The following is a 16,218-nucleotide window of genomic DNA, read 5'->3' as shown; positions in this document are numbered from 1 at the left end:
CGCCTGGGTGGCTCAGTCGGTTAAGGGTCCGACTTCGGCTCAAGTCATGATCTCGCGGTCCGTGAGTTCGAGCCCCGCGTCGGGCTCTGTGCTGACAGCTCAGAGCCTGGAGCTTGTTTCAGATTCTGTGTCTCCCTCTCTCTGACCCTCCCCTGTTCATGCTCTGTCTCTCTCTGTCTCAAAAATAAATAAACGTTAAAAAAAATTTAAAAAATAGGAAGTTATTAAGTTACATGAGTGTTAAAAGGTTGACTGTTAGAGACAGAATGCAAATGGTGGAGCACAGTGTAAATAGCCTTCCCTTATGGAGATGGCTCAGAGAGCATACCTGCTTCTTGCACAACATTGGTATGTACACTTCTATTTCACCAGAGCCTGTTTCAAATAAACCCAAATCCATGGTGAGCTGCCTGTGTGTGTGAGGGAAAGCAAGATGAATAGTTCTGACTTTGCTTTTTGTAAAGCTTCCAAATATATAGCAAGGGGCCAGAGACAAACAGGGTTCTGGTCCTAGAAGTGGAGGATTGCTCTAGCATTTCCATTTGAATGTAACTATAAAAGCTAACTTTGTCTTAGAAGCCTTGCAGTTATAGGACAGTAGTCTTAAAAACAACAACAACAACAACAACAACAACATGAAAGTATGTAAAATCCAAGATAAAGAAATAAACTTAAAATTGTCAGATAAAGCAAGCCATTGATGAGACATTTAGGCAGATTTTCTGGAAAGTACAGAAGCCTGTATTGCTAATATACAACACTGATGAAGGTCCTCTCATGTTTTACCAATCTCTTGAAGAAATCTCAGTAGATTTGCAAATTCAAATGTTTAATTCCTCTCACTTAACAATGGTTTCTGTTTTATTTTTCTTAGGACCTAAAAAAAAAAAAATCAGACAATGATACAAGATCTGTAGGGCCAAAAAACATTTCTAAATTATATTTAGATCACTACTGCTTGAGGTATTTATTTGCATTTTATGGTGAATGTTTCTTAAGCAAGCTGAAATATTTTGATTCTTAAAAGTCTCCATATGTGAGAAAAAAGAATTGTGGGTCTTTGGACCTATATCAAGATTTATTTAGATCTCTTCCTTTTTCCCTGCCCCCCAAACTGAAGGTAGAAATACCGAGGGTGTTGCAAATACATGTTACCATAACAATATTCTATTAAGATTGAATCTTTATAGCAGCCCCTTTAGCAGTAAAATCATGAATGATCTCTTTTAATTGTGTTCTGAAGATCTCATCTTTTACGGAAAGCTGTAGATCTCAGTGCCACCCTGGGCATTCCCATCTTTGTTCACTCATCACTTCAGTCTCATAAGCTAAAGAGCTACAATGCTGATCCAGTGAGTATGTCTTCTTCCTGTGAAGCTGCAGTTGAGGGTATGATTTGTGTAGCTGTCGAGGGTGTAGACAGAACTCTGTCTCTCTGTGACAGAAAGACTCTTTGCAGACACATGCTCATAAAGTTGGGCTTTTTATTGTTCAGGTAGCATTGTAAATTTCAGTTGTTCCTAAACCAACAAAGCAGTATTTCAAGTTGACACTATTTTTGATTCAGAGATCAGTGTATTTTGATCCTAAAAAATTTTCTAAACTCCGGATGAATTTATGTAAAATGGACTTAGATTTGGTTATTCTGGAATTTGGCAACTCACTGTGAATAAAAGGCCTTGGTGATGCTTCCTGAATGCTGAATGGTGGATTTTTTTGTTTTTGTTTTTTGTTTGTTTGTTTGTTTGTTTGTTTGTTTTTGAAGGAAAGCAGCTTGGCATCAGCCTGTGCTCCTCAGGCAGTTGGCATCCCTTTTTTAAAAATAGCTTCTTACAAGCACATATTTGTGCTTGTAAGCACAAGCACAAACATCACAGTGAGTGGACACTCATGTTCCCACCACTTGATGTTGAGAAACATCACAGTGGAGTGGACACTCATGTTCCCACCACTTGGTTCAAGCAGAAGAGTGTCACCTGCCTTCCCTATCTTGTGTGTGCCTACTCTGGGCTCACCCATTTCTCTCTCTTCTCAGAAGTCACCACTACTCAGAATTTGTGGTTATCATTTATTTGTTTTTCTTTATAGATCTCCTCATATACATGTGTTCCTAAACAATTTGATTTTTTAAATATGCTTTTAAACTTTATATGATGAATCATAATAGCTGTATTCTTTTCAACTTTATTTTTCAGTATGTTTCTGACATCAGTCCATATTGCTCCATGTGTGGTATTCTCCCATATAAATATGCCACAGAGTGACTATGTACATCCTCCCAGTGGTAGATATGTGATTTGCTTTAAATGTTTTGTTATTGCAAACAATGCTGGTGTAAATTTTCTCATTCTGGTTTAATGGTGCATGTGTGCAAGGGATTCAGTATATCACTTTTGAATGAAATTGCTAGGTCATGGGATTTGTACACCTTCAATTGTACTGAAAAGCCAAATTGTTTTCCAGAGTTATGAACCAAGGTATATTCTTCCACCAGCAGTGTCTAAGTGTTGAGTTTCTTCCTGTCTTCACCAACATTTGATATTGTGAGACTCTTCAATTTTTGTTAGGTTTTTCATTGTGTAATAATATCTCATTGGAGCTGTAGTTTTCATCTACTTGGTATGTTTATTGGCTATCCTGATTTTTCTGAGAATTACATCTTCAAGTTTTTTGTCCATTTTCTTTTAGGCTGTTTAAGTCAAGATCTGTGAAGTGTCTGAGGTTCTACCCTAGTTGCGAGCTAACAATTTAGCCTGCCAGTTTTATGGATGCCGGCAGAAGATATGAGACTCCTGGATTAGCAACAAAGGACTCTATTACTTCCAGAATAACAAGCAGCATGAGCATCAGCATATTTGCATCATTTCTCCTTGCCCCACGTCCCACTGGGGTGCCAGTGGGCCCAGATGGATGCATATGCAATGGGTTGAATTAGTCCCTGAGTTTAGGGAATGCAAATCTTTTATAATGATGCATTATAAAGGAGGCATGCCCTTCCTTTAGTTTGGAGGGAAATACTCTCTTTTATTTTACTGAAGTAAACAGACTTGCCCTTGGCTCTAGAGGGAGACACTGTCTTTATCTTGCAAGGTTGATTCCTATACAGACATTCTTAAAATGATAATCCAGAACAAAGGACAGTTAGTGCCTCCGCTCACCAGATGTACAGAACCACCAGACCCATGGAGAAGTATTTCCCAATAATATCCACCTGTTGTTTCTACACCTACTTGGCTTCTGGGTTTCCCCTGAGTACATCATTCTATTGATCATGACAAAGGCTGGGAACCAAATCCAGTCAATTTGTTTTGTACAGCATTTGATTAAGGTTGTTATCAACAGAACAAGACCAACATGCAGTAATGACCTCAGCTTTGACCCTCAGGATCCCAGTCCCAACAAGCTTGAAGAAATCCCATTAAACCATCAAAGTCTACCTAAGAAAGTCAGGTGACTTTTCCTTACATATCTCTGTTGACCTTTCCATGTGGCCTGAGGCATTTATCTGGGAATGACAGGGTGGATCAGTTCTTGCACAGATTGCTTTGGCCCAAGAAGCCAGGGCAAGTCTGTCAACCATTCCAATCATGCCCAGTGAGTTGAGACTGACCTGAGTGCCTTCCAGAGCCAAGAAACCATTGATCACTAAGTTCAAGGACAGATTTTATTCCACTTTTTCTAATCAGATGACTCCCTTTGTAGGATCCTCATTACCTGCAGGATGCACATAAATAATGAATCAGTTAATCCTCCAAGAGCCCCTCTTTGTAACCAAGGGTAGCTTCATTTTGGAGAGAGATCCACAGTTGCCTGAGGGCTACATGATCTACTGGTAGTATTTCCTTAAACCTTCAAATGATCTCTTATGACCACCACTGAGGTTCAAATCACTGTGTTTTGGGGAAGCTGGTGGGTGAATACCTGTCTTGCTCAGTGTGAAGCCCAACATGGGGCTCCACCCAAGACCCTGGGATCATGACCTGAGCTAAAATCAAGAGTCAGATGCTTAACTGACTGAGCCACCCAGGCACCCCCAGAGTCCTTTTTGTTTTTAGAAAAAGACCTGTTAGCAACTTGTGGAACTTGCATGTTCTGTGATCCCAGTTTGAGGGGAGACATTGTTCTAACTGATGCTCTTGTTTTCCATTTCTCATGCTGCCTGGTATTACAAATTATGAGGATATTCAAGCTTTTAGTTTTTTGGAACATGAGTACTGCAGATGAATTCTTGTGTGGGAAGAAACCTAGAGTGTGGAAGACAGTGTGCCCATCCTGCCTAGGAGCTTTCAGAGGTGCCCACACTTAAGCCAAACTTGAGATAACCACTCTCTGTTCTCCTCTGTCCTCCCCTCCAAGTATCTTTTCTTACCTGACTTCATCTGCTCTTTATAGATCCGTGCTCTCCACGCAGAGCTCGATTCTTTTCCCCATGCTCTGCATTTTAGATCCCAGTGTGTCTGTCTGCTTTACATAGCAAGTGTGTTTTCTCTGAACTTCCTAAATGGAATTGTTCTGTGTCTTAGCTATGAATACCTGTTTAGAAAATTTGGTTGGGAAGATTAATTATCTTCTTGTTAAACAAATTTACATGATTAGACTATTTTGTAATTTGCTACAGGTGTGAAAATCAGCTTGTTGTGGAAAGTATACTGTAGTCATTAAGAGCCCTTGGCTGTTCCTGTCATTAGAGATGGGACACAATAAAACAAACCAGGAGATTTCAAATTGACAGAGTGTCTTTAGTAATATCCTCTGTGAGTACCTGTGTCAGATATACTGCCAATGGCAGGAATTGGGAGGTGGCACAGACACCACAAGATCACACCCTTTGTCACTGCTCTGTTTCATGATGAGTGGTGTGTGGAGGAGCTTTGATTTGGAAATCACCCTTGTACTGGGGTCCATTCTAGTGAATACACCACTGGGAGTCATCTGAGTTTACTTCAGCCCTATTGCTTAATTGCTTTGCGTTTTGTATAAAAATATCATAAATGTGAGAGGTGCCTTAGGACAAGAATGAGAAATATGGAAAAAATTTTATTATAAAATAGTAAGAGTCATTACTGGAAATGCAATTTGAAACTTAATAGCCATCCATGTTTTCTCTAAGGCTGGTGAATAATCAGCTCCAATGGTTGGTTTTGTTTCTGTAGGCAAGTTATTGAACTTGTGTTGTCTACGTCTCCTGTCTTCAGTCTAGATAACAATATTAGTTTTTACTTTCCAGGGTTATGGTGAAGTAACTCACCTAAACTCTTACTTAATTCCTGGCTCCTAAAATGCCCCTCACAAATGTTACTTGTGATTATGTTTGCTTATATCATTTTTCCCCTAAAGGCAGTGTACTGAAACGGGAAAAAATTTCTGATCGGTTCTTTTGTATAAATGCCTCAATATTCCTGTCTAATTTACTTTTCAGCTTTGGCTGCACCAGGCTGAGTTCTTACTCCCTGGATAAGCTGTATAATTCTCTGACCAGATTGTTTAAAGGCCTTGCTGGTATGTAGAACAAAAGAACCTTTGATCCCACTAGCCAGGCAGCCCCTTGAAATAGAACATTCTCCATAAATGACTTTAGAAAGTCTTCTACAAAGACCGATTTTTTACATTTGTGTAGAATTATGCTGTATCCTAATCATGTAAATATGCTTAACAACATGACTTTTATATGCTTAGATAGGCCATGTCTGCAGTGGGTGGTCCTGAGGGTTTAATTCTATGTAAAAAATTACTGTGCAAACAAGATGTGTTTTCTGAAATGTGACTGACTTACTAAGCTTCATGTCATGGAACATGGCACCTACCCAAAATATCAGTCTTGATCCACATCATTCAAGTAGAAGCTTGCACACTGAAGAAAGGGACCAAAATGATGTAACATCAGCCACAAAAGTGTATCCTGAATGTTTAGATTTGTCTTCTTTATCTGGGCCGGAGGACTTTTTTATTCCTTTAAATGAGCCCAAATTCTTAAAAACCCAGCAGTGAATCCTAGAGTGATTTTGTATTGTCATTGTTTTTGGAATTTCAGTTAAGAAACTCATGATATGATCAACTTTTTTGTAAATAATATTTTATAGTGTTATCTTAATATGGATACTATATAAAAATGTGTTTAATGTATTTATTAGGTGTTTAAAGTTCAGAAAGCATAAGGAAAAAAACCAGGTGGCCTCTTGGTAAGGTATATGGTATATTTACCTTGGTATAAGGTAAATTCCTTATACAGTTATAAGTCAAGCAAGAGTCAAGGGTTAATTTAAAAACATTTTCATTATTTGCCTCCCACAGGGGTTCTTCACCCTTCCTGGTTAAGTTCAGGCATTTCCCCGACTCTTCACTTTTAGGCAATAAAAAGTACCTTGGTCAACATCACAAATGAGTAGTTAAAGCTGTAACATCCCCTACCACCACCACCTCCACCCAAGCCGGGCCCGTATCTGTAGGTAGGAGTCTGGAGAGCAGATGTGGCCATCTGTCCTTCTCCTGTCACACTTCCACCCTTCCTCCAGCATTCTAACCAAGATAAATCATACAAGGAGAGAGGGTAAGGGAAGTAGGAGTGCTGGCAAGGCCACAGGGTAGTTTGTGTTCTTTGGGTCTCCACACATGTATAGCTATCTGTTTAGAACTTTCATGGTATGTGAGGCAGAATTCTGATATGGTCCCCAATATCCCTGTCTCCAGATATACATGCCCTAGATAATTCCTTCCCCTGAGTGTGGGTGGCAGCTGTGACTGTGATTAGGTAGTCGTTCTCAGGATTATATGGCAAAGGTGAAGGGATTTGGCAGATGTAATTAAGGTCCCCAACCAGTTCATGAAAAGGGAGATTATCCAGCATGGGCCTGATCAAATCAGGTGAATCCTTAAAAGAGATGACAAATAGCAGCAGATGACTTCCTGCTGGCCTTGATGAAGGGAGCTGCCTGGTTTTCAGAGGAGTGGGCTATGCTGAAGGAAATGGGACCCCAGCCCTACAAGAGTAAGGAACTGAATTCTGCCCCCAACTTGGGTGGATGTAGAAGAGGATCCCAAGCTCCACTTGAGAGCACAGCCTCATGAGAACCTGAGCAGAGAACCCAGCCATGCCATGCTGACTTCCAACTGATAGAATTGTGAGCTAATCAGTGGTTGTTTTAAGTCACTGAGTTTGTGATTATTGGTTATGCAGCCATGGAAAACTAGTCCATGTGGGTTCTTTAGAATCACCCACTGGGAACTTTCTCTTGCACTTTCCTTGGTGTGGGTGATGCATTTTCCTCCACTAGCCACTTCCCTTGCTATTTGGATGACGCCCTGTACACAGACCCTTTCTGTTAGGATCGCTTCTTTTTTCCAGTTGGACTGTTTGTGGAAGATTTGAACTGACTTTAGTAGGCTCTCCCTCATGATCCACTTTGTTTTTGGAAGACTCTGGCAAACCCTCAGCCCCCATTCCATGCAGCAGGTGTAGCTGCTTTCCTTTACTGCCATCAGAGCAGGCAGTCTGCATCAGAGCAGGACCATCTCGTTGGTCCCTGGATTTCTTGGGTGAGAGTCAGGCAGCAATGCACTGAGCCTCTCTGACTTGTTTGAAGCTTTTTGAATGGCCCCATGACCCTCTGTCTTCCCAGACCTGGACGAAGGGGAAAGCACCATTCACCCTGTTGTGGCCCTTTTATCTTTGACTGCGAGTAAGCATTGAAGGGTCTTATAAATATCTGGTGCCAATTATTTATTTTTGCTAGGTGCTTTCATATGAAAATACACACTTTGTCCATACCCTTGCTTTGACATATTATATTTATTGCATCTTGACACTTCATTCAAAACTACCAATTTCATATCCTGTCATACCCATTTTTTTCCTAAAGAAAACTAACACATAGTTTCTTTGTGTTTAAAAAAATGAAGTTTGTTAGATAGAGGCATATCTTTTAACTTGGGGTTTTTAGGGAAAAAAATTAAGCAGAGTGGTTACTTTATTGTCTGGCAATAGATTTTGAGGCAGTCTTATCACTAGAAAGGAAAGTTACTGTCTGTATCAGTTAGCTAGTACCTCAGTTATACTGTGTAACAAACTACTCCAAAAACTCTATGGCTAATAACAGTAACCATTTATTATTTATTGCTCACTAATGAGCTCCCACCTGTCTTTACTCTAAAACCTGCTCATTCTAGCAAAAGTCAGGGCAATCAGATCATGTGGAATGAACTGTATATATTCCAACTCCCACCAAAGCAGATGTTGCTTATTAATGCATGGTCTCTGTGGTTGAAGCTCTGCATTTTTTTACCCAGGTCAGAACTAAGCCTATGATTTTATTCTCAGCTTCTAAAGCTTTAAGTGTGACTTGATCTTCTTGATCTTAAAAAGAATTAAGATGCCAATTAAGTTGGCTTGTGTCACTATCTATCTCACCCTATTTCTAAATTAAGACTGCCCTAGTTTAAAGGTACTTATCCTCATAGTGCCTAGTGTTAGAAGAGCTTAATTACAATCCCTGTGCTTGATTTGTGAGTATGTATGCCCTTGCATGGATGCATGCTTAGAAACAGGCTAGATACACTTGTATTCAGGTACTCTGGTACACTGAACTAGATTATTTTGGAAAATAGTGTTTGATGATAGAGTAGATTGGGAGTTGGCAGACCTGCATTTTATAAGTCCTGACTTAGTATTTTTGTGACTTTCAGCAGATGACTTAATATCCAAGAGTTTTAGTGTTCACATCTGTAAAATAGAGATACTGATATCAACTTCTTATTTTGCTGGAAGAATGAAGACTGAACAGCATCTGGCATATTCAGTGAGCATTAGTTCCCATGTGATTTGAATCTCTCATTCAGATATTATATTTAAACATTTTAAAGTGTGCCTTTCAGGACATAGAGCCACCTCTAGATCCTGGTAATTCTGGATAGCTGGAGGTACTAACCAGTCAGGATCCCCAGGAAAACATGAATATCCCTGTAAACTTGATTGATTGTACATAAATTGTACCAACACCATTGAGAGTTAACAGGCATGCTTCAGGGGGCAGAGATTCCATCTTGAGTCTACATTGTATCTGGGAAGGTCTTAAAGTCTGGTGGGATGGCCTGCTTACAAGAGACCCATCCTCATTCACCTTGAGGAGCCTCTGAAAGACAAACTTGAGTAGGGGCATTGCAGGTTCGAGGTCATCCTCAGAGAAGGACATCAGGCATTGGGAACTGGGCCCAGCCATACCACCTGAGCCATTGGAGACCTGAGCACAGGTTGCATACCCAAACTCTACTTTAACAGGGACTGGTTCCCAGGAAGAATGATGCCCTATACATGAAAAACTGAGGGCCTTTTTTACTGAACTATGTAAAATGCTGCTGTGACAATTCTAAAGGAGTGTAACAAAAAGGAGAAACTGCCATTCTCCCTCCCTGCACTTGGGCCACTAGGAGTTTAGGCACTAGGACAGGTTTAGGGCACTGGTGACAGGATAGCAGGGCCCACGTGGCCACCAGGGTTTGGCAGAAATTCTTAAGCAAAGAGTGGCTTTGTAGGGACAGGAGGTCCTATATCAGCAAGAAGGGACACAGATCCCTGGAAGTTTCTGTTAATGTGATTTCACTTGACTACTTGGTGCTCTCAGATATTTTGCAGTTCTTCCTGGGGATATTCTCCTTGTGTCCACAAATAAGTTCATTCTGTGCTGCCACTACCCCTTGCTGGGATACCCTGGGTCCTGGCCCCTAAGCTCCACAGCCTTCTACTAGCAGTACCCCCTGCCATGTGCCTGACCCAGAGCCCCACCTGAGGGCCCTCTCCACTCTGGCACTGGGCTACCTCCTATCACTTCCACCTTAATGTGGCTCAGCAAGGGAAGACCAAGATTCTGAGGCAAGATTATAACAACAGTGGTGTTTACTACAGGATCCTATATTAAATGGTGGCTGCCACATCTCACCTGTTCTTTCTCCTTATAGCACTGGTTTTCTAACTGACAACTTGACTCTCGTGTGTGTGTGTGTGTGTGTGTGTGTGTGTGTGTGTGTGTGTGTGTGTTTTCTTGGTGCCTGCAAATTTTGAGCAGCTCTTTACATTTCAGAACATTTTTAAGTATTAAACATGCTTGAAACCTCATGAACTCAATTTCAATCTGGGAATCTTATTTTATTGGGGGGGTGCTCATTTCCTGTGGGATTTTTTTTTTATGATACTATTATAAGCAAACACTCCCATTGGAAATGTATAAAGAATGTTCTCTGTGCATGTTCATTTCCCTTCCCAATTTAGATGAACAGTATCTCTGGAGCCTTCAGGATTTCTGTAGGAGCCTGTTAGGCCTCTTCTTGCCAATGAGCCTATAGTGACTCCTTGATCTGCGCGTGGCGGGAAAAGCATTCCCAGATAAGCTGTGGCAGATCATAAAGTGTGTGGAAGGGATTTTCATAATATTGGAAAACCTATCATGCACCCTGAATAGGTTTACTTGTGTGAGAAGAGAAAAAGAAATATTCGTAATAGGGAAAATGATGTTAGCTGTAACAAAAGCTGAAAGTATGGAAGAAAAAAATAATCTGGTACATATTTTCTGTATCCTGAGGTCACTTGTACTTGAGCCATACATTTAAAATAACAGAACAAAAGTTTCTCCATTGTCTTGAGCATTAATCACTATATCTTAACTCTTTTGTGTGTGTGTGTGTGTGTTATTTCATCTTGGAGCAAAAATAAAATGTCAATTCTACGATGATATATAATGTACAAGTACTTTCCATATATGATTATTTCATCTTTACCAAAGATTTGGAGGTGTTTTCTCCATTTGCATATGAGTGAACTGAGACTCCAGGGAAGAGACTTGCTCAGGGACCTAAGGATAAGAGACACAGCTGGAACTGAACTCCTGAGTCCTGGTCCCAGGTCCCCTCCCTCCCCCTTCTCTTTCCTTCCTTCTTTCCTTCCTTCCTTCCTTCTTTCCTTCCTTCCCTTTCTCCCTTCTCATGGTCTCTTTCTTTTTTATATTACATTTCACAAGTGTGAAAGATAATCTGGATGAGTGTTTACAGTGCATGTTATTGTTAAGTTTATGTTGTATAATGAAAGCATCTCTGCTATTTGTAGTGACCATTGGCAAAGAGAGGCAAGTCTGAAGGTGATGCTGATTGGGGTTGGAGTCTTCTATAGAACGCAGAAAATACTAGCCCTTATGACCTGATATGTTCCCTTTGTAAGATACTATTAAGTTTCATGGTGTTGACTTTACTCAGCTCAATGGAGAAAGCTCTGAGGCAGAGAAGCTAATAAATGAATGTAATGGTGCTCAAAAAGTGACAGTTCTACAGACACTTCATGACATCCTTTACAGATCAGCCTTAGAAAGCAGTGCATGGGAGATGTCTTCATATTGCTGACAGGGCTGTCATTTGGCATATGAATTTGTCCTTGAATGAGGCATATACTGTGCCTTTTATAGGCAGGCAGGCCCCCAGGCTGAAGCATGGGTTCATGTGGCCTTTCAAGCTTGCCTTCGGAAAGTTGGGCTGCTCATAGAACTGGGCTATGTGTTGAGAGAGTCTGCTGCTTTGAGAAAGCCCTCTTCTTCTCCCACCTTCTCCCAACCCCATCCAGAAACCTACTTCCAGGTTGACCAAATGTTAGCCACTCTCCAGCCTGAAGTCTCACTCCCAGTGGTCTTTCTGGCTTTTGACCTTATTCTGGCCACTACCCCTCCTAAGGAATTTGTGGTGACCTGACTGCCTGGTTGGCTACAGTGGAAGAAACAGAAGAAAGGGCACAGATGGAGAGAGAAAGAGAGGCAGAGTCACAAGAACACAAAGGACAAGTAGAATAGTGAGCAGCTCTGCTTGGTTTAGACTGGCAGGTCTAATGAGCAAGATAGGCCTCATGGGACCTGACTGAGTCCAGGACAGCACCTGTGATCTTAGAAAGGCACAGTTGGGTCTAGGGCTGGAGCATCCAGTTTCCCACACTCCTTCAGCACAGCCCGTCCCTCCTCTGTGGGCACCAGTGCCCTACAGCTTGCCTTCTGCTTTATTTTGGTTTGACATCTTCAACCAGCTGCCTCTACCCTCTGCTAGCTCGTGAGGCACAGTAGGCTGTGACCATCCCTCCCAGCTTCCTTGACTGTCTCTTTTTACTCAAAGGTACAACTTCTGCATCTGGCCTTTTCACTTCATTGCCTAATATGCTGCCTTGGACAACTTACCTGTAGTAACCTGGTAGCAGATGCCTGAGATTGCTCTTTTCCACCCTGTGTCTAAAAGTACATATGGGAAAATACAAATTCATAATAGTAAATGTTTATTGGCTATTATCCACATGTCAGGTGCTGAGCTCGCTACTCTTTACCTATATTACCCAGTTTAATCCTCACAGTACCAGTATGAGTCAGGTACTATTATTAATATCTTTTAAAAAAATCAAAGAGGTTAACGTAACTCAACCAAGGTCACATAGCTAGTTTATTCCATATTTAAAAGAATAGTTTGCTCAGAACTGGCTTTTGTTAGTGAATCAGATTGTGCAGTAATACATGAGGCTCCCATTGGATACCCAGCCAGCCCTTGTGTAACAGTGTTTCCCCACCTTCAGTGTACACAAATCTCCAGGGGGGTTTGTGAAGATGCAGATTCTGATTTTGAGGTCAAGGTGAAGCCTGGGATCCTGCCTTTCTAAACAAACTTCCAGGTGGATGTGCCTATTGCTAGTCTATGGACCACATTTTGAGTAGTGAGATTTAGATCCTTGCCTGTAGTTCTAGCTTTGCAGTGCTCTGGATTACAGGAGAGCCAAAGAGACATAGGACCCACCTGAGGTCAACTGATGGGAAATCAACATAGCATTGGCTACTTGAAACCTTTGCTTGGAAAATAGATTAAAGATGTATAGAGAAAACTGGATCAAAGACTGTACTGTCAAATTCTGAGCATACCAGAACTTGCCCAGCCTCTCCCCTTGGTAAGCAACACTGGCCCTCCAGGTGCCTGGCATGGGCCAAAGGTCTAGCAAACAGCAGTGGTGGCCTTTCAGGAATAACTAGGTGCTGGGGGAGACTTCAAGGCATTTTCTGATTTATTTCTCTCATGTTCCAAATAGTATGGTACCTCAGAAAAGCATTCTGAGGATGACCTTTGATAATACAAATGGGTGGTGATTACTGTAAGCTACCTGAAACATGGCTCCCTTAAAAAGGAAGTCATCCAGGAACTGGAGAGTGTTATGCTAAGTGAAATAAGCCACACAGAGAAAGACAGATACCATATGGTTTCACTCTTATGTGGATCCTGAGAAACCTAACAGAAACCCATGGGGGAGGAGAAGGAAAAAAAAAAAGAGGTTAGAGTGGGAGAGAGCCAAAGCATAAGAGACTCTTAAAAACTGAGAACAAACTGAGGGTTGATGGGGGGAGGGGGGGAGGGGAGGGGAGGTGATGGGTATTGAAGAGGGCATCTTTTGGGATGAGCACTGGGTGTTGTATGGAAACCAATTTGACAATAAATTTCATATATTGAGAAAAAATAAAGTAATACATATAATTAAATGATTAAAATTATTAAACTTAAGCATATATAAAGAAAAAGAAAGTCATCCAGATGATGATAACATGCATATGGAGACTTTGGCGGCCTTCAAAGACTGTAGCAATGTAAGACTTTTAGAAAGCCCTGTAGGGAGCTGGGATACTGCAGAGTTCAGAGCATGAGGCACAAGTAAATAATACATGCTTTTATGATGATACCTATCAAGTTGCTTTGTGAGGTGTCTTTTTCGTATTCAGAGTGGACATGCCAAGAAACAGGAAGTGAGCTGCCAGCCCTTCCAGTGGGAAAAACATTAAGAAAGAAAGATTAAGCTTCACATCAACAGAGAGCCCTTCTCTGTATATTGGGCAGGGCATTTGAATATACGTGTGCACTGGGGCGCCTGGGTGGCGCAGTCGGTTAAGCGTCCGACTTCAGCCAGGTCACGATCTCACGGTCCGTGAGTTCGAGCCCCGCGTCAGGCTCTGGGCTGATGGCTCAGAGCCTGGAGCCTGTTTCTGATTCTGTGTCTCCCTCTCTCTCTGTCCCTCCCCCATTCATGCTCTGTCTCTCTCTGTCCCAAAAATAAATAAACGTTGAATATACGTGTGCACAAAAGACAGCTTGGTGTTGTGACTAACTTGTATTTTGTCCATAAATATTGTCCACCCAAATTGCATCCTGTTGCATTATGTTGTTATTGTTTGTTAGAGACACACTGTGGCATCATCCCACTGAGATGGAAGAGATTCCAATTTGAAGCTCTGTAATTCTTGGATAGTATTTTCTCTCATGAAAATGATCTGCTTATCACTTTAGTGGGAAGCTTTCTATTTTGAAATATCTCAAGTAATTCAGGGTCACTAAATTTTATTTTAGGGTGAACCTCATCCTCAAATGTGTGCTCTTAGCATCCAAGTTAGAGAAAAACAATTACCTGATCATAAATTTCACATTTGAGTCAAAAGAATGAAATTTTCCCCTACCTGTGATTCTAGCCATGTATCTCGAGATTCTTTGAAGGATAATTTGTGAAGTCACCAAATTGCTGAAATAATAAAAAAAAAACAACATAAAAATCAATATAACTATGTTGAAATGTAGTGTGTAGCTACTGACTATAAAAGTAACAAGAGGAAGAAACACATCTCTGTTTTTCTCCCAGAAGAAAAACAATCTTTGAATCTAAAATATATACTTAAAATTTTTCAACTGTATTCCATAGCCATTTAATGAACAATCTTAAATTATGAAATACCCAGTATGTTTCTAGTTAGGGAAGAACATCGTTCTAGCGGTGTTTGATATTCTTGGGCAGTGTCCTTCTAGCATAATTCCAAAAATGTCCTGGCCAAAATGAATGAAATATCTAGCAACATCTACAGTATAAGCAGACTGACCCAAGAATAATTTAAACATGGTCCAGAGGAGAGAGGCAACCAGACTAAGTCTATTGGCTCATGTTTCAGGAAGTACCATAGGCTCTTGAGTTCTGGCTTGAGTCAGAACCCTTATTCCCTTGGTGTGAAAAATATAGGTTCTTAATTACAGTTTGGTAATATGTGTAATGTGCAGGGACTATGCAGAGCTCTGAGTGGATCCCCAGAGAAAATTGTAAATCCTGCCCTCTGGAAGCTTATCGTTGAGTTGGGAGGAAGAAGTCAGGGTGTAAGAAATGTTAGCTGGGCACAGTATTTGGTGAGTGGCACAGATTTATAGTCCTGTGGCCTGCGGTGCTCCCAGGCAGTGAATCTTCATTCTGAAGGAACTTTATTGAAAATGCTTCCATACTCAGAGTTGGATTTAAAATAGAATTTGGCTAAAAAAAGAAAAAGAAAAAAAAAAGGAATAGAATTAGGCTGCCTCTTAACACAGTAGTTCTGATTAACTTCATCTGCTGATCACACTGTGCTGCCTTCAGGTCTGGTCCACCAGTTCACTGCTCCTGCACTGTACAGAGCCACATGTTGCTGTTTCTTAACTGCGAGGTCTGCCTTGGGCTCAAGATCAGCCCAATCCTGGAGGCAGCAAAGTGTCTAGGAAGGGATGACACCGGTTATGAGTCGGGATCTGGCCTCATGTTTGATGTTCCTTCAACACAAAGACCATAAGTACGGAGACAGATGTGTGAGTATCCTACTTGTGGAATCTGTCTTATGGCTTAAGAATCACACTTCATGATAACAAGAGAGTGGAGAAACGTCGTATAGTGGGAAGAAAGAGTTACTCTGGCCGGCTATTGTCTGAATTAGAAGGAGGAAGAATGCCTAGTAAAACAGGTCTGCAGTTTGGGTTAGAACCTTGATGCCTCTTTTAGTATGAAAGGTGAAAGGTTTTACTCCCTCTGACCCCGGGTCATAGTCTGAAAATACAGATTGCTCTTGAGAGCAGTCTGGAGTTGTGCTGACAATCAGACAGTGTGAGGGGTTCAGAATAGGTGGAGAAAATGGAGAAACAGTACTTGTGGGGAGGCAGAAGTCATATGCAGAGGTTGGCACTGAGGAGGAAGTGTGGCTGATCAAGTCTCTGCTATTGGGGTTGCTTGGAGGACTTTCATATGCTGAGCAGTGATGGTATTACTGACCCCCTCTGTTGCCTCCAATTTAGCTATAGTGCAGTAGTGTATTTTCCAGTGGTGTTGTTTTGGAGAATAAAGAATGAGGACCATGTGTCATACAGGGTGATGGTACTAGAAGGGATCAGGGCAGG

General features: G+C 41.2%; 1 protein-coding gene across 5 annotated transcripts in view; it reads left to right on the top strand.

Annotated features, from left to right (window-relative positions):
* Positions 1-16,218, top strand: part of LDLRAD4 (low density lipoprotein receptor class A domain containing 4) — a 180,125-nt gene that overhangs the window by 46,954 nt on the left and 116,953 nt on the right. Inside the window, exon 1 of one of the 5 annotated variants that reach the window (XM_042910174.1) lies at positions 14,116-15,636. The exons of the other annotated variants lie outside the window; for them this stretch is intronic. Coding sequence (XP_042766108.1) covers positions 15,633-15,636 — 4 coding nt within the window. The 5' untranslated portion in view covers positions 14,116-15,632. Of the gene's footprint in view, positions 1-14,115; positions 15,637-16,218 lie in introns of those variants that run through there. 5 annotated transcript variants of the gene reach the window in all.

This window comes from Panthera leo, chromosome D3 (genome assembly GCF_018350215.1).
Source record: "Panthera leo isolate Ple1 chromosome D3, P.leo_Ple1_pat1.1, whole genome shotgun sequence".
In the NCBI taxonomy this organism is placed as follows: Eukaryota; Metazoa; Chordata; class Mammalia; order Carnivora; family Felidae; genus Panthera; species Panthera leo.
This window is presented reverse-complemented; position numbering and strand designations above follow the sequence as displayed.